This window comes from Melanostigma gelatinosum (assembly GCF_949748355.1).
Source record: "Melanostigma gelatinosum genome assembly, chromosome: 3".
Lineage (NCBI taxonomy): Eukaryota > Metazoa > Chordata > Actinopteri > Perciformes > Zoarcidae > Melanostigma > Melanostigma gelatinosum.
The window spans coordinates 2,531,135-2,548,824 of record NC_136636.1 but is presented as its reverse complement, the minus strand read 5'-3'; the positions used below and the strand labels follow the sequence as shown (position 1 = coordinate 2,548,824).

Sequence of the window (17,690 nt, the reverse complement as noted above, 5' to 3'; positions counted from 1 at the left end):
GTCCATCTGTCTGTCTCTCTCTGTCTGTTTGTCTGTCTGTCTGTCCGTCAGCTCTCAGACTCTGGCCGGTCTGGAGTTTGTTCAACAGTGTCTGAAGTTCGACTGGGACGTCCGACTGGTGCTCACCAAGAGATGCTCCATCAACACGGAGCTGTCCCGCACGGTCCGGACTCGCACACACAGATTCATAGATTTTCAAACAGGAGTCTGGTCCAGGACAGAACGTGGACCATTCAGAGAGACATGCGGATTCATGATTTTCTTTCAACCTTTTGACAACAGAAAGAAGACGATGAGACGTTGTCCACCATGAACCACAACATCCTGCTGCAGGAGCGTCCAATCAAACAGACTGTCACCAGGTGAGGGGCGGAGCCTCTACCTTAATGATTAGTACTAATCATGATGAATACTGGCTCCATTTTTAAATGTCCTGATGCTGTGATTGATAAAATTATGAAGTAGGATATATTTTGTTTGTATTTTCATCCATTTTTAAGCTTCTTTTTAGGTTAATTTCCCTATTTTTCTCTGTGAACAGGGAGGCTCTGACTCTTCTGCTGGATACTTTTCATAATGAAGCCGAGTCCTTCCTGCTGTCAGAGGTAACAGCTCTCTCTCCAAAGTGTCCTAAATGGTCTCCCCCTTCACAATGTGTCCTCACTTACCAAACTGTCCTCCCTTTCCAGCTTTCAAAACTAAAATAATTCCTCTCAGAGACAGACTCTTCAGAACCCAAATTAAATAGTTTACATGGACCAAATCAAACCACATTTCTCCTTCTTCTCTCCCGTTTGTCTCTGAAGGCGGAGCTGCCGCTACACGTGGAGCGTCTCGTCCAATCGGTGAAGGCGCTCTGCAACTCGTTAGCTGCCGTGGAGACGCCCGATGTGACCTCCGCCCTCAGCCAGCTCCCAGCATGCCCCTGTCGTCTGCAGCCCAAAGTCCTCAAGGTGACAGACAGACAGACGGTTTCATTCATGAAAACAGACGTTCACATGTTGTTCTCTTCATGGTGTCTTCTCTTCCCGTCTGTCCTCCCAGGATGCATCAGTGCTCACTGTCAGAGAGAACAGAGGTACGTCACAACATCATCAACGACACAGGCTGTTCGGAAACACGACCACTTTAGTCCACAGGGACCGCCAAAATCAACACAGGAAAAAAGTTCCTTGTGGTAGCTTTAAGTAAAAGATCTGAGTACTTCCTCGTCCTGCATAATTCTCTACAACAAGAAATATTCATGACTAAACAATGAAAGTTCAGGACAGCACCTCTGAGGTGAATTCAGATGTTCCAATCCTGTTTCTGACCTCGTTTCACAGAGAAAGTGGTGGAGAAGTTGACGGCGGCCATCTTGGATCTGGTGGATCTGTACTGCAGCACGTTCAACGCCAACTTCCACACGACGGCTCAGAGTCGCTGCTGCACGGCGCCGGTGCAGGAGGCCGGCCTCGTCACCAACGTGCTCTCCTTCAACGTGCACGCCGCCCACCGCATCCCCATCACCTGGGCCGCCAGGTACGACGAAACAAACGCAAACGCGCAGACACAAACACCTGCTTGAGAAGGTTCCTAACGAGGTTAAAAATGACCCGGAAGTATCTGATGAGAGCTCGTCGAATCCTCTCAAATCGAAGGAAAGGTGCTTCAGTGCTTCCTTTCTTACCTCCTTTAAAATAGAACACATTGGACAATCCTTTACACAAGGAAACGAGATAATGTCGCCCCACAGTTCCACAGAGCAACATTTAAAGCGACACGACCGACGCACAATCAATCAAAAACATTCGTCGTCCCATAATTACAAAAATCTCTTTTATGTTAGTGGAATTCTCTTAACACAGTGGATGTCTTTTCTCCTTCACATCTTGACCTCATGATGTTTTCCATAGAGAAGACACTTGTGCGTCATTTTAATTATTTTTTTACTATTGGACTGCAGTTGAGACGGACTGTCAGTTAAGCTTAGTTTATACTCGCTGCAGTGAAGCCAGTGCATATAGAAAGCCGAAAGTGCCATTAAATACATATAGTTTCACCCAATTTATCGCTTATTGAAGCGTTTTTGACCAACAAACTGCTGCTTTTTACGTGTTTAAAAGCAGCCGAAAACACCGTTTCTTACGTCGTCTTTCCTTTGATAATGAGCTCCTCCGTCTGTTTTACACAACCAGTAAAGCCGGACCAAAGCAGTGTCCTACCATTGTTAGGATGTGATCTGTGATGTCTCTGTGAGAATATAATCTCCTTGCCCGCCTTTATTATCTTTTTAAAATTACTCCTTTTAATCATTGTAGTGTAAATATAACTATTGGATGCTTATTATTAACATAATTCGGGTGGAATAAAAGAGGCTTTTAATGGCACTTAAAGAGCTCCTGCTTTTCAGACGTGACTGTCACAAATGCATCACTTTGTTTCATTCAACCGGAGGCCTTAAAAATCTATATTTCAGTAAATATTTTGCAGCCAAATCAAATAGTTTACAGGCTATTCGACCTTTGTTTCTTTACAATGCACGTAATACTTGACTTCTTTCTTGACAGAGATCATATAAAGTAGGCCATGAATATGAGATATGAGTTTTATGGCTTTTAGCTGGCTACACCTACAGTCTGTGTTCATATCTCTGAGTTACACTCGTTGTCGTCTTGATTCTTCAGTTTATTTTGTCTGTACGCCCTCTGGCGTTTCGGAGAATAATGCAACAAACTGCACGTTGAGCATAAACGCCTTTATCGTAGCTCGGGCGCCGTCCGAGCTCCGGTGCCACGCGCGACTATAAACAAAGCTTCAGACGGACGGACGGCAGCAACGAGCTGTAGTGTGAACAAGCACACTGATGATTCAGCACACTGTGTGTGTGTGTGTGTGTGTCCTGAAACAAAGGCAGCTCAGCTGAGAGCTGCTGCCCCTCCCCCACTAACACACACACACACACGCTCTCTCTCTCTCTCTGCTGGGACAAAGGGCTGACTGCCTGGGAACCAGAGCTGACCTTTGACATCTGAGAGGAGGCAGGGCCGGCCGACACCTGGCTGTCAGCATCACACGCCATCTGTGTGTGTGTGTGTGTGTGTGTGTTTGTGTGGTGGAATTTAACTGAGTACATTTACTCAAGTATTTAACTTTGAGGTTTTTGTGAATATTTCCACGACTTGTACTTTGATCCTTTACTCCAGTAGAAGTAAATATACCACAGTCTAAAAATACTTCATTGCATGTAAAAGTCCTGAAAGGAAAATATTACTTCAGTAAAAGTACAGAAGTATTATCAGCTAAATGTACTGAAAAGTAAAAGTAAAAATACTCAAATCAAATTGTTGTCATAGAATATTATGATGTTGTTTTTTTATCACTTACTAAAACACGTAAGAGCATTTTCATGTTGAAGTTCTTCAAAGTGAAGCCAGTTTTTGATGCTCTGTGTACTGCTGGGTACATTACTAGTAAAGTACTGCATCATATCATATAAATATATCAGGTTTTTAACTACAAGTGTCAAATAAATGTAGTGCAGTAAAAAGTACAATATTTACTGGCGACAGTGCACTTTGTTGCGTTCCTCTTCTGAAAGTATTTATCTGCTTTAGTTACTTTTTCACATTAAGATTTTACATAAAAACTAAAACAAATGATTTATTATAATATAACATTTAGTGAGAGACGATCTCAGCGGTTCAAGACCTTTTACTTTTGTCCTCGTCTGGAGAATCAGTGGAAAGTGTCTATATATATATATATATATAATATATATTATAATATATTTTGGTGAAACTTGACTGACAAAATAATTTAAAAGTGTAAGATGTTGCGAATTGACTGACAAAATAAATGCCGATCTGGAAACGGATTCATCACGTTGTGATTTGTACGTCTCTGACATCATCACGACGTCGTGTCCCCGTCCCGCTCTCTGATTGGAACAGTTACGAGGGTTTCTTCCTGTCCTGCTCTCTGACTCACGGAGGGGCGGAGCTCTGCGCGCCGCAGCACACCAGCAAACAGTCGGTCAGCAAATACCTGTTCCACCTGGTGGTGTGGGACCAGAGGTACGTACCGCACCACAGCCTCACCCGCACACACCTGCACACACAGAACAGTGTTCAGGTGTAGTTAATGATGCAACAACTTACATGGAAGACACTACCTGGCCAAAAGTTTGGATCTCCAGTAAAATAGAAATGAGTTCTTCAGGTGTGGATCAAAGACTTTATGTAAGAAGTGGATTAAGTCACCGTGACGCCACCTATCGGTTGATGGACTGACGTTTTGAAGCCTCAAGTTTGGCATTTTGGATGTCGCCATCTTGTTTTTTTGCAACCAGAAGTGACACCAGAGGGTGGAGTTAAGTGCATCCGAACACTCAATGGACATTGAGATTTTTTAGCCACCAAAAATGTTACAAATAACTTTCACGAATTGAAAACACGCTGTGAAAGGGTTAAAGTTATAAGACGAAAACTCCTGTCAATCACCGCGTAGCCCCGCCCCTAAAGCATCCCCTGCTTTGTTTGACTGCCTGTTTGACTCTAAATGGACCATAGTGTACTAAATGAAGACTTGAAACTAGAGATTGAGACCATAAACTCATGTTTACAATGTTTACTGAGGTAATAAATCAAGAGAGAAGTAGAGTCATTTTCTCATAGACTTCTATACAACCAGAGGAGTCGCCCCCTGGTGGTCACTAGAGAGAATGCAGGTTTGCCGCCTGGTTTAGATGAACACCGTGTTATCCCCGCCCTCCCCTCCATGCAGGGTGTGTTTCCCGGTGCAGATCAACCAGCTGCCCAGAGAGTCTCAGCTGACGGTGACTCTGTACGCCAGCTCTCTGCCGCCCCCCGGAGGAGCCGAGGAGAAGGGCAGGCAGCGGCGCAGCATCGAGGCTCTGGGCTGGGTCACCATGCCGCTCTTCAACTTCAGACAGTGAGTCACATGACGCCTCGACACAGGAAGTCATCACCTCCGACTAGTTAGAGGCGGTTTGTTATGTTGACGACCTCCACGTTCATCACTTCCTGTCCTCTATCTGAATAGAGCGTTACATCAGTTCCTCCGACCTTTATGATGTAGTTTCCTCCTCAGCACGAAACGAAGTGTGTGTGGACTGACCAGAGTGTGTGTGTGTGTGTGTGTCTGCAGCGTCCTGACATGTGGCAGGAAGTTACTCGGTCTGTGGCCTTCGGCTCCGGGGAGGACGGGGAACGCCCGGACGAGCTCGCCCAACTTCAGCCAGCCGGACAGCGTCATCCTGCAGGTGAGACGTGATCCGCTCCACCAGAGTCCACATTCAAAGTCCTCACGTCGACGAGTTCAGTCCAGATGACCTGCGGATATTAAACATTTTTGAACAAATAGCTGCAGATTCCCAGCATCACATGGTTAAAGTGGAGCAAAAACACCCTGTTTGATTAACAGTTTCAGCAAAATTCAGTAAGTTAATACGCTAAAACCATAAAAATTAAAAACATGATGTTCAGCAGCATCTTTTTCTATGATTTATATTTGGATTAATGGATGTTAAGTATCTTAATCGGCTCCACCTGCTGGCAAACTACAAAAAACAGCTTTGTCATTTACTTTAACTGAACAGAATGACTACACACACACACACACACACGCGCACACACACACATATCTAGGTCAGTATAACACACACACACATCTCTGGGTCTTTGTTTCAGTGCAGTCGACTGATTCAGGATCTGTTTGTTTTTGCCTGATTAAGAACGTCGGAGAACACACACACACACACACACACACACACACACACACACAGTTTTAAAGGGACAGTCCACCAGTGTTCCACATTAAGTTCAGTTTACTCCTCATGTTTTAGATGATATATGTTGTATAATTTATTCTGTGGCTCTGGAGGGTCACAAGATATTCTTTTTTTTGGGGAAATATTTGAAACTTGAATCTCCTCATTAATCAGAATCAGCTTTATTGTCATAAATGTGAACACATACAAGGGATTTGATTCAGTTTAGTTATCCAGAAACAGACAAACTAATTATACAAAACATGATTTAATTTGAAAGGGTCACAAGTTCTTATCCTGTCTCTGTCTGTCTGTCTCTCTCTCTCTGTGTCTGTCTCTCTCTCTACCTGTCTACCTGTCTGTCTCTCAGGTGGACTTCCCCACCTCGTCGTTCGAGGTCCTGTTCAGTACTCCTCCTCCGGCAGACTTCTGTCCTCAGTACGACTTCTCTAGACTGGACACCATCAGTCAGATCCAGCTGCAGGACGTCCTCCACAAGAAGGCCGTGTTCTGGTCAGAGACACACACACACACACATACACACACACACACACACACGGAGATCTAATGTAAGGAAGGAAGATGGAAGGTCCTCATGTGTCTCTTTGTGTGCAGGTTGACGGTGGAGGACAGGCGTCTTCTTTGGGAGAAGAAGGCCTTCTGTCAGTCAGAGAGTGCAGCTCTTCCTCTGGTCCTGGCCAGCGCCCCCTGCTGGGAGTGGGCCTGCCTGCCGGACATCTACGCCCTCCTGAGACAGTGGGCCTGTCTGGGTCACCAGGACGCCCTGGGACTCCTCCACGCCTCGTACGTACACCGCCTCCCCCGCTCACTGAGTGACACTCACCTGAGTGACATCATCGTGGTAACATGAGTGACGACATTGTGTGTGTGTGTTCCAGGTTTCCGGACCAGGAGCTGAGGAGGACGGCTGTTCAGTGGATGGACTCCATCTCAGATCCAGAGCTACTGGACTTCCTGCCTCAGCTCGTCCAGGTCAGATGAGAACTAACTGGAGAGGCTTTTATTTTGTCAGCTAACGGGAGATGCTTTTATTTTGTCAGCTGCAGAGAGAACAAAGTGCAACACATCTACAAGTATAGCTGATGTTTTCTGTCTGTCTCAGGCTCTGAAGTACGAGTGTTACCTCGACAGCTCTCTGGTTCGGTTCCTCCTACGGAGAGCCATCGGGGACATTCGCATCGCTCACTACCTCTTCTGGTCAGCTGATCACACAGAAACAATCATTTTATTATTTTTATTTATCATTCATTTTATACGTCTCATATATATAAATCCCTGTTGGTCAGATCGCGAATCTAGAGTTCGGATTAGTTAAACCAGGTTGAATCCTGTCTGTCTCTCAGGCTGCTGAAGGACAACCTGCAGGACAGTCAGTTCAGCGCTCGGTATCAGCACCTTCTGGCCGCTCTGCTCTGCTGCGTCGGTCGAGGTCTCCGAGAAGAGTTCGACCGTCAGTGCTGGCTCGTCTCCGTCCTCGCCACCGTGGCGCACAAAGTCAGAGACGCCTCGCCGTCCAACAGACAGGTGAGAGGACACAATAAATATATATATATATATATATATATATATATATATATATATATATATATATATATATATATATATATATATATATATATATATATATATATATATATATATATATATATATATATATATTTATGTTATCTTATTTATGTTATCGTAAACATTTACTGTCCTGGCAAGTTTTGTATTTTTTTCTATTTTTGGAAAGAAAATTCCCAAATCCAGGATTCCGAATCATCCTTGAAAACCTGGAAAATGATATAGAAAAGAGTTCCCTTGGAGCATAATTTGAATACGTCTTTAACACAATCTGTTCATTGAACAGGTTTAAAACTGAAAAAACAGGAAATACTCACATCCAAGAAGCTGAAACCAGAGAATTTGTGTCAATTTTGCCTGAAACAAGAAATTATTTTTCAAATTATTTGCTGATCAATTTTCTGTTGTTCAAATAATCAATTAATTGCTGATATCTATTGAACTATTATATATTTATTTGATTTATGTTTAATCCCTCCTCTCCCGATCAATAAAGGTTTATCTGATATTATTTATATATATATTAATTATATATATAATATAAATAAATCTTGTGTCGTTGAGTAAAAAAAAAATCATCACTCTCTGTGATGTAAAGTGTAATATGTTCTGCACACATAATGTCTGATTGGTAAATATAAAATGAGTCAATAAATACATTCAATATCATACAAATCATGAATGTGTGATCTGTGATTTTGGGGCTTTTTTATGAACTAATGTTGAATTTCAATGATGTAACAATTTAGTACCGGTCCAGCAGACGGCAGCACTAACCAGACGCATCATAATGTCTGTCAGTTACCGAGCTCATGTTATTAATTATATTAGCATTATTGATATTGTTATTATTAAAGAAGTGTGTGTGTGTGTTACAGTGTGTGCTCAGGGAGGGTCTGGAGGAGATGAAGCAGTTCTTCTCAGTGAACAGCAGCTGCAGACTTCCTCTGAACCCGGCGCTGCTTGTCACAGGAATCAACATCCAGGTACTGAAAGATGCACGAGTGTTACCTCGACAGTATATGAATGTATAAGGAATGCATCGATATTCCAGGAATATTAAGACCTCATAGATAAAACCTTTATTTTTTCTGTGGAAAATTCATGCTGCAATTTTTAGACCTACATTTCCCATAATTATTTTTGGGGGCTGCAACACAAGCCCCGTTTTTTATTTTTTGAGAAACATGATAATTCTCAGGCAAGTTCTGTGGCGTCTAAAATCTAAAGGGTTCGTCTTCTGGAGAGCAGGAATAAGATCAGGATACTTCATGATGGTCTGACCAGCAGCTGTTGACATTTCTGTCTTTCTGAACCAAAACGTTTGACGGACAAATGACTGAATTCAATTATTTGAACCATAAATGTCTGGTTTTGAATCAGTGATCGTGTTCAGCTCTCCTCTTCTGTCTTTTTATAGTCGTGTTCCTTCTTCAACTCCAACGCTGTTCCTCTCAAACTGTCCTTCCAAAACCTGGACTCTGTGGGAGACAACATCAACGTCATCTTCAAGGTGAGTCGTCTCTCCTGTTCTTACCTGTGGTTTTATGTCCTGAAACTGAATAGTTGTCGACGTGTAAAGAGATTAAAACAGTCTTAGCTCAGGTGGACAGCTGATGTCTCTGACTCTGTCCAGTCAGGAGACGACCTACGGCAGGATATGCTGACTCTGCAGGTGATCCGGATCATGAACAAGATCTGGATCGAGGAGGGTCTTGACATGAGGATGGTCATCTTCAAATGTTTCTCCACCGGCAGAGGACGAGGTACGGACGCACCAAGTGTGTGCAAGGAGGACAGGTGTATCATACAGGAGGACAGGTGTATCATACAGGAGGACAGGTGTACCATACAGGAGGACAGGTGTATCATACAGGAGGACAGGTGTATCATACAGGAGGACAGGTGTATCATACAGGAGGACAGGTGTATCATACAGGAGGACAGGTGTACCATACAGGAGGACAGGTGTATCATACAGGAGGACAGGTGTATCATACAGGAGGACAGGTGTACCATACAGGAGGACAGGTGTATCATACAGGAGGACAGGTGTATCACGCAGGAGGACAGGTGTATCACGCAGGAGGACAGGTGTATCACGCAGGAGGACAGGTGTATCACGCAGGAGGACAGGTGTATCACGCAGGAGGACAGGTGTATCACGCTGGAGGACAGGTGTATCACGCTGGAGGACAGGTGTATCACGCAGGAGGACAGGTGTATCATACAGGAGGACAGGTGTACAGTATATTGCAGGAGGACAGGTGTACAGTATATTGCAGGAGGACAGGTGTACAGTATATTGCAGGAGGACAGGTTTATTTATTGCTGTAGAACAGGTGAATATCAGGAGGACGGGTGTGTTGTTTCCTGTTCTCAGCTATGATTGACAGGTGTGTTGTTCTCAGGTATGGTGGAGATGATTCCTCAGGCTGACACTCTGAGGAAGATCCAGGTGGAACATGGAGTCACCGGGTCCTTTAAAGACCGACCGCTGGCCGACTGGCTGCAGAAACACAACCCCACTGATGAGCAGTACGACAAGGTGCACACACCTGGACACCCACCTGGACACACACACACACACACACCTGGACACCCACCTGGACACACACACACACACACACACCTGGACACACACACACACACACACACCTGGACACCCACACACCTGGACACACACACACACACCTGGACACCCACATACCTGGACACACACCTGGACACCCACTTGGACACACATCTGTACACATACCTGTACACTCACTCATACACATTACAGATCAGTTATTTCGCCCTGAGGCTCAAGTTTTAGTGTCTTTTCAGCTTTCGTACACCGATGAAGTTTAATTATTATTATACGGATTGCTAATCGATTAAATAACAATAAATAAAGTCTGACTTTGCGTTCAGGCGGTGGAGAACTTCATCTTCTCGTGTGCCGGCTGCTGCGTGGCGACCTACATCCTGGGAATCTGCGACCGCCACAACGACAACATCATGCTGAAGACCAGCGGCCACATGTTCCACATCGACTTCGGGAAGTTCCTGGGACACGCACAGATGTTCGGGAACATCAAACGGTGAGTCGTGATGTCATATTCGTGACACGGTCACAGTAGACTGGATTACAGGTAGAGGAGTTTGTTAGTGAAATGCATCTTGGGAGTCGTAGTTCTCTCCTTTTAGTTTGGGTTAGTTTAGTTTGGGTTTTATTTATCATTGTACGTTACGATCAATATTCATATTGATCGAAAGACAAAAAAGATGTAATATACACGAATAGTATGTATTATATGTATATAATACCACTACTCCGATAGTAATAATAATACAGGTGATATCTCTGACACGGTGCAGGTGTGTTGTTGTGACTGTTTACCTGTGTGTGTGACTGTTTACCTGTGTGTGGATTGTTTACCTGTGTGTGTGTGTGTGTGTGGTGCGTGTCATGTGACACAGGGACCGCGCCCCCTTCGTGTTCACCTCCGACATGGCGTACGTCATCAACGGAGGAGACAAACCGTCGAGCCGCTTCCACGACTTTGTGGATCTCTGCTGCGATGCGTACAACCTGATCAGGAAACACGCACACCTGTTCCTCAACCTGTTGGGCCTGGTGGGTACCACACACACACACACACACACACACACACACGCACACGGGGGGGGGGGGGGGGAGGGGTGGACAGAATAACAGAAACACCTTGAGAAATCATAGAAAAAAGACTGTAACTGCAGGACCTGATAATCACGTTGTCTGCGTGTAATGCTGAAGTGTGTGTGTGTGTGTGTGTGTGTGTGTGTGTGTGTGTCTGTTTGTGTGCAGATGTTGTCCTGTGGGATCCCTGAACTGTCTGATCTGGATGATCTGAAGTACGTCTACGACGCGCTGAGACCTCACGAGTCTGAGGCCGACGCCACCATGTACTTCACCAGGTACACACACACACACACACACACACACACCTATGATTGTGTATTACCTGTAGCCCTGCCCTACAAAGTCTCGATGCAGTAAAAACTACATATTTGGTCAAAATTGAATCTGACTTTTGGACGTCTGAAGAATACTTATGGCTCAGGAATGTACAATTTCTGTAAAACAAAACAGTTAAAGGTAGCTGGTGAGATAGCCACCGCTAACGTAGCTAAAGCTAAACATGTTCACTGTAATTAGGTTATCAGTTCTGACACTCGCATGCATGAGGCAGTAAATAAACGGCTATAAATACTTGCTGGTGTGGAGCGTCTTTTGGTCCAAATTTATTGGCAAACATTGATTATAATGCACAAAGAGAACCAGAAACCATCACAATAGTCCTTCAACCGTCCTCTCTCTCTCTACCGGTGCAGGCTGATAGAGTCCAGTCTGGGCAGCGTCGCCACCAAACTCAACTTCTTCATCCACAATCTGGCCCAGATGAAGTTCGCCTCCTCCGAGGATCGGCCCACGCTGTCCTTCGCTCCCAGAGTCCACACGGCGAAGAGCGACGGCCTCATCAGGAACCTCTACATCTGCAGACACATCAGGGCCGCCAGCGCCGGCAAGGCTTACGTGAGTCACAGGGCGGCTTATTATATTTATATATAGTTTATATGTTATATAATATATATAATATATATATATAATACATTATAGTCGTAGCTAGAGATTAAAAACCGTAAAAGTTTTTAATGATTAAACAGGAACAGAACACGGTGCTAAACGTGAGAAAATAAGTAAATGAGATAATCAAACACTAAACTAATAATTATTTATATAACGTGAGAAAAGAAAAGACAGAAGAACAAACCGATGAGCCGAAAGATTAGACATTAATGTCATATTAATATACCGGTAATAATGATTTATTGATGAGTTTTGTGATATTTGTTGTTAAGATGTTGAAACAACAGCTACATTTGAAGAAGAGGAGGGTCCTCACAGGTATAAAAGAAGTACGTGTGTGTGTGTGTGTGTGTGTGTGTGTGTGTGTGTGTGGGTGTGGGTGTGTTTCAGTCGTTTGTAGTGAAAGTGGAGCGTGAGTGTCAGCAGGAGGCGCTGCTGGTTCAGAGGACGTTTGAAGAGTTTCATGAACTTCACAGCAAACTGAGACTCATCTTCCCCTCATCCAAACTACCCAGGTACACACACACACACACACACACACGCACAATAAAAAAACTAAAGGCGTCAGGATTTTATTTGTAACTGTCCGTCTTCTCTCCTCTTGGTCCCGCCCCACAGCTTCCCGAGCCGCCTTGTGATCAGTCGTTCCCGTGGAGAGGCGACGGCTGACCGGAGGAAGGACGAGCTGAACGGTTACGTGTGGCACCTGATCCACGCCGCCCCGGAGGTCGCTCAGGTCAGTCGCACTCTGACATTCTGTGTGAAGAAGAAGAGGAATAATAATAATAATAATAAAGTAGAAAAGTGCCCTCAGCAGAGTGCAGATCTCAGCCAGGTGTGTCTGCAACAATACATATAAACTACGCCCCCCCCCCAAAAAAACAAACGCTGTTATTTTGAATCTATGCAGCTCCGATATTTATTTATTTATATATATGTATGTGTGTGTGTGTGTGTATATATGTGTGTATATATATATATATATATATAGTGAAAATGAAACTTAAGTATATATATATACTTAAGTTTCATTTTCACTCAGCGGTTTCTGAGAAATGTTCTCACTGAGAGGAAAGGCATCGGCCTGTACGTGTGTGTGTGTGTGTGTGTGTGTGTGTGTGTGTGTGTGTGTGTGTGTGTGTGTGTGTGTGTGTGTGTGTGTGTGTGTGTGTGTGGTTTTTATTATATTTGCATTAAGTCTGTCATATTATCATAATTCAATTTTGTTTGAATGCAATCATTCGCCTTCAAATATTGTTATTATATTTGCAAAAATCTGTCGTGTTTTTTATAAACATATTATGTTTGCATTACATTTGTTGCTCTAATAATTATATTTTTGCATTAAATGTTGTGTTATTATAATAATTGATTATATTTACATTAACGCTGTCGTGGTGTCGATCATTGAGGAGCACATTTATTTTTAACTTTCTGCTTCCTTGTGTAGAAAGGAACCATCGGTGTCATCAGACGGGTTTATGTGTGTTTAATTATTCACTTTATTCGTCACAACTTCCTTCTTTATTGTGACTAAACGCTGACAGAAGCAGTTTTATGACTTTAACTGATGAGTATAAAACTAACAATCACTGCACTGCACCAGGCTAGAAACAATATATGAACTATTAATAAAAATACGTAGAATATTTCAGTTTTTTAAAATGACATTGTACATTTTACTGCAGGAATATGCAAAAAATGATCAGTATGAAGTTATAGTAATCTATTGAACAGGGAAGATGTAACGTAGGAGGGTCCAGGGCCTTTTTGATGAGCCGTGTAGACACGTGTTTTCATTTTAAATATTGTGTGTTGCAGTGCGACCTCGTCTACACCTTCTTTTACCCGCTGCCGCGAGACGAGAGACCGGGACCGACGGCCACCAAACCAGCAGGTACAAACGAACCAAGTCCTGCATGTGAGATGGAGTCAGTGTCGATGCAACATCAGATTACTGCACTGTGGAGCAGATTCATCGCGGTACAACCAGTTAAAGTTCAACTGGTCCACCCACATACCTCCCTGTAACACACACACACACACACACACACACGGTTGCACTGTCTCTGATTACTCTGGTGGATAAGATGATAATGATGGCCTTCATCTGTGCAGCACAGAGACGAGAATGTTGTGAGACAAGATGTCTGCGTCTTCACTCACGACTCCTCATGCTTTCTCTACGTTGGTAAATACGAGTTGTGGAAGACGTATTCAGATCCTTTACTGCAGTAAAAGTACTAATACCACACTGTGAAAATACTCCACTACAAGTCAAAGTCCTGCAAAGTATTGATGGTGCAGCAACATGTTTCACTATTACATCTGATGCTTCTGGATTAATGTTCCTGCTGCATTAACGTGTATGTTGCATTTTTACTCCTTTGTATCCTGTTGGCTAGTTTAATCTGTGTGTGTGTGTGTGTGTGCGCGCGCACGTGTGCGTGTTGCAGAGCTCACGTGGTCTCCAGCTGCAGGCAAAGAGCTCGGCGAAGTCAAACTGTCGATCTCCTACAAGAACGACAAGCTCTTCATCATGGTGATGCACATACGAGGCCTGGTCAGTCAGTGTGTGTGTGTTTATTCAGACATGTTGCTCGTTAACCGTCTGGTGACACGACGCAGCGTTAAGACTTAACCGTTGTGAACTGTTTTTATTGTAACAATGCTCAAAGTCATGTTTTCTTACTCTGGTGCTTTGATTGGCTGTTGCATTAATAGTGTGTGTGTGTGTGTGTGTGTGTGTGTGTGTGTGTGCGCGCAGCAGCCCCTGCAGGACGGCACAGACCCGGACCCCTACGTGAAGCTGTACCTCCTCCCAGACCCGCAGAAGACCAGCAAGAGGAAGACCAAGGCGGCTCGACGCACCTGTAACCCGACGTACAACGAGATGGTAACCAGACAGGAAGTACAGATCAAGATAATTCACCTCGACAGCAGCCATGTGTGTTGTTTATGTTCATAATGATCATTTTGGGAGGGTTGCTTTCATTGGAAAAGAGTTGTTAACACTGGGGGGGGTTTTAGGTTGGATAAGTTTTAAGAATATACCGTACCGTCTTGCTAGTTTCTGAAGATTACCAACCTTTAGTGTGAAAACTAATATTCCTGCAGCTAAATATAGAAACATATTTCAGTCTGTTCCTCTCTCTCCCCTCCCGACCCTCCAGCTGGTGTACGAGCGGATCCCCCGAGGGGACCTGGACCAGAGGGTGATCCACCTGCGGGTCCTCGGCGACGGGTCTTTCTGGGAGAACACCCTGCTGGGAGAGACCTTCATCCCTCTGAAGACGCTGGTCCCGGGTCAGCACTGGGTGGACTGGCACCAGCTGGGCGCCGCCGGCTCAGACTCCGCCCAATGACGGACCGGGCGGTGGATTTAAAAAGGGAGAGAAGAAGAGAACCAGTTCTCCTCAGGAGGACGGAAAAGAAAAAAGGAAAGTCCTTTCAAAGTAAAAGCCGTGTGGCTGATCCTCCCTCTGTGTGTGAGGGAGTTTAAGGTTAAAGCAGCAGTTTAACTTCACTAACGTCGTCATTTTTAGTGTTTGGTTCGTTTTAAAGACAAAATCTGAACTTTTATTGAAAATGATTTGAATTTATTTTCATAATCAGGTCCTTTTTAAACTTTAAAAATGTCTGCTGATGTGATTACAAACAGAACAATGTTACTTAAAAGTTAACACTTAAAAGTTAAACTAACTCACTAGTTCTTCTGTTAGCTTCAGATTCAATGAACAATTAATAGAATCATTTCTGTCACTGAAAGAAGAAAAACAGATGAGAAGTTAAAGATTAATATAATGATAATTACAATTAAAATATTTAGTTTCACACACACACAGGTGCATGCTGGGAAATTAAGACGTTTATCAGCAGAAACAAAAGTTCAGAAGTTGGTTCACATTTCACACTTTTTTTTTTTAATTGTCTTTAATTGTCTTAACTTTAATACTGTTTGATTTCTGCAGAAATTATGAAATACTGAATCGTACCAGAGAGATCATTTGTGGCCAGTCGAGTCATTTTTCTTTTCGAGCTGCATTTAAAGAATATTCCAGAGACCGTTTCGTTTTTTGCAGCTTTTAGTGTCCTGAAAATAAAACCCCTCAAACCTTCGCTGGGCTTCAGTGGTAGAGACGTTTAAACGTTGTGTCTGTACGAGCAGAGCTTTAGCCTCAATGTTGCTAACAGCATATTTTTATAGTGAGGACGATTTCATTTTTCTATCTGTGGTGCACGAGAGAGAAAGATCCTGTTTGTCTCTCCGGCTCTTTGTTTCCACATTTCATTCCTTTTTTTTTTATCCAGTGATTTTGTACTTTTTGGGGGTGTGGGGGGGTTTAAGCGGCCTCTCTGGATTCCTGATAATCCGGCTGCAGTGAATCTAAAGGGAGCCGAGTTTGTCTCCTGCTGGTTGTTCCTGCGCCGTAGACAAACTGAAGGAGGTGAAACCTGCAGGAAACAAACTCCACCGATCTGCTCAGCACTCGCTTCCAAATGTGAAAGCCTTGAATCTCAGCAGTCTGAGAGAAGCCATGTTTCTTTTTTCTCACATATTTGAGGTGAATCGAGCCCCATTGACACTAAACTCGTATCACCAGGAAGGTCTTCTGTGATCTTAATCCCGTGCAAATCTGCCATGTCAACTTTCCTTTTCAGTCGTTAGTCAGTCAAGTTAACATCAACCGCACTCTTTTCCTAACTCTCACTCTGTGAAGCCGGAAGTTTATTGTGAAAGGACACTGTGCATGTGACACGTTAATGTGGACATGCCGTCCCCGAGGCGTCCAGGAGACACTCTGGTAATACTCGTCCTGTGCGAATAGGAGCTTTCTTTATATGTTTGACCCTGGCGCTCTCCTGTCGTTCTTTTAAACGGATCCAATCAATCAATATTGATCACATCAGAGCTGCAGACGTTTGAGCCGCTGGTTGTATTCGGTCACTGTCGCCCAATCGATCAGTCGATCCACAACTATTTAGATAATCAAGTCATCTTTCATGTAACGATGGCAGAGAAAGCAGATTTCTGCCTCTCAGATGTTGTGGAGATGTCCTGCTCATATTAAACTGAACATCTGTGACGGACATTTCTTCACCATTTTAGACCAAAACTATGAATTGATAAATCTAGATTATAATCTGCAGATTAATTATTAATAAATAAATAAAAATACTTGTTGCAGTCCTGGTTTAAAAAAAAAATACTTTAAATTACAGGTGGTGTGAACATGAGATATATTCAGAGAGAAAAGTGGATTTAGTGTGAAGTGGTTTAAATCATCTACTCTGTTTAAAAAGGGCAGTTTTTCAGATAGTTTGGTAAAGCTGTTAACATGGTGACGAGTGATGTGCAGTGAAGGTGGCGACACACTGAGGAGACAGGAAACAGGAGCAGAATGTAAGTTCACAGTGAACTGATCTTTAAGTACTGTACAGACTCAACTTAATAATAAATGTGAGTAGGTTCTTTTCCACGGCAGCGTAGTCCGATTTTAGAAGCTCTTTATGATTAATGTGTATTAATTTTATTCTGAACATGTTTTGTATTATTTGCACTACAAAATAAACTTGAATTGAAGAAAAAAAGGTTGATTTTTTTTTTTTTTGACTTTTTACTTTTCTGTTTGTTTCCTCCTTTATCTCCCTGTATCTGAACATCCACTTCTGTCTCCTCCTTCCTTCCTCTAACTCCTCATCTTTGTCCCTTCTTCC

General features: G+C 43.4%; 1 protein-coding gene across 1 annotated transcript in view; it reads left to right on the top strand.

Moving 5' to 3' along the window:
* Positions 1-17,527, top strand: part of pik3c2b (phosphatidylinositol-4-phosphate 3-kinase, catalytic subunit type 2 beta) — a 24,477-nt gene extending 6,950 nt beyond the window's left edge. The window contains exons 6-33 of the mRNA XM_079297258.1: positions 52-163; positions 283-362; positions 542-605; positions 807-953; positions 1,045-1,078; positions 1,326-1,521; positions 3,933-4,055; positions 4,765-4,932; positions 5,149-5,263; positions 6,141-6,283; positions 6,386-6,574; positions 6,670-6,763; positions 6,894-6,988; positions 7,135-7,315; positions 8,236-8,343; positions 8,778-8,870; positions 8,994-9,123; positions 9,769-9,905; positions 10,274-10,443; positions 10,823-10,979; positions 11,190-11,299; positions 11,717-11,918; positions 12,363-12,487; positions 12,591-12,708; positions 13,794-13,869; positions 14,429-14,535; positions 14,740-14,868; positions 15,146-17,527. Coding sequence (XP_079153384.1) covers positions 52-163; positions 283-362; positions 542-605; positions 807-953; positions 1,045-1,078; positions 1,326-1,521; positions 3,933-4,055; positions 4,765-4,932; positions 5,149-5,263; positions 6,141-6,283; positions 6,386-6,574; positions 6,670-6,763; positions 6,894-6,988; positions 7,135-7,315; positions 8,236-8,343; positions 8,778-8,870; positions 8,994-9,123; positions 9,769-9,905; positions 10,274-10,443; positions 10,823-10,979; positions 11,190-11,299; positions 11,717-11,918; positions 12,363-12,487; positions 12,591-12,708; positions 13,794-13,869; positions 14,429-14,535; positions 14,740-14,868; positions 15,146-15,337 — 3,595 coding nt within the window. The 3' untranslated portion in view covers positions 15,338-17,527. The remainder of the gene's footprint in view (positions 1-51; positions 164-282; positions 363-541; positions 606-806; positions 954-1,044; positions 1,079-1,325; positions 1,522-3,932; positions 4,056-4,764; positions 4,933-5,148; positions 5,264-6,140; positions 6,284-6,385; positions 6,575-6,669; positions 6,764-6,893; positions 6,989-7,134; positions 7,316-8,235; positions 8,344-8,777; positions 8,871-8,993; positions 9,124-9,768; positions 9,906-10,273; positions 10,444-10,822; positions 10,980-11,189; positions 11,300-11,716; positions 11,919-12,362; positions 12,488-12,590; positions 12,709-13,793; positions 13,870-14,428; positions 14,536-14,739; positions 14,869-15,145) is intronic.
* Positions 17,528-17,690: the final 163 nt, after the last annotated feature.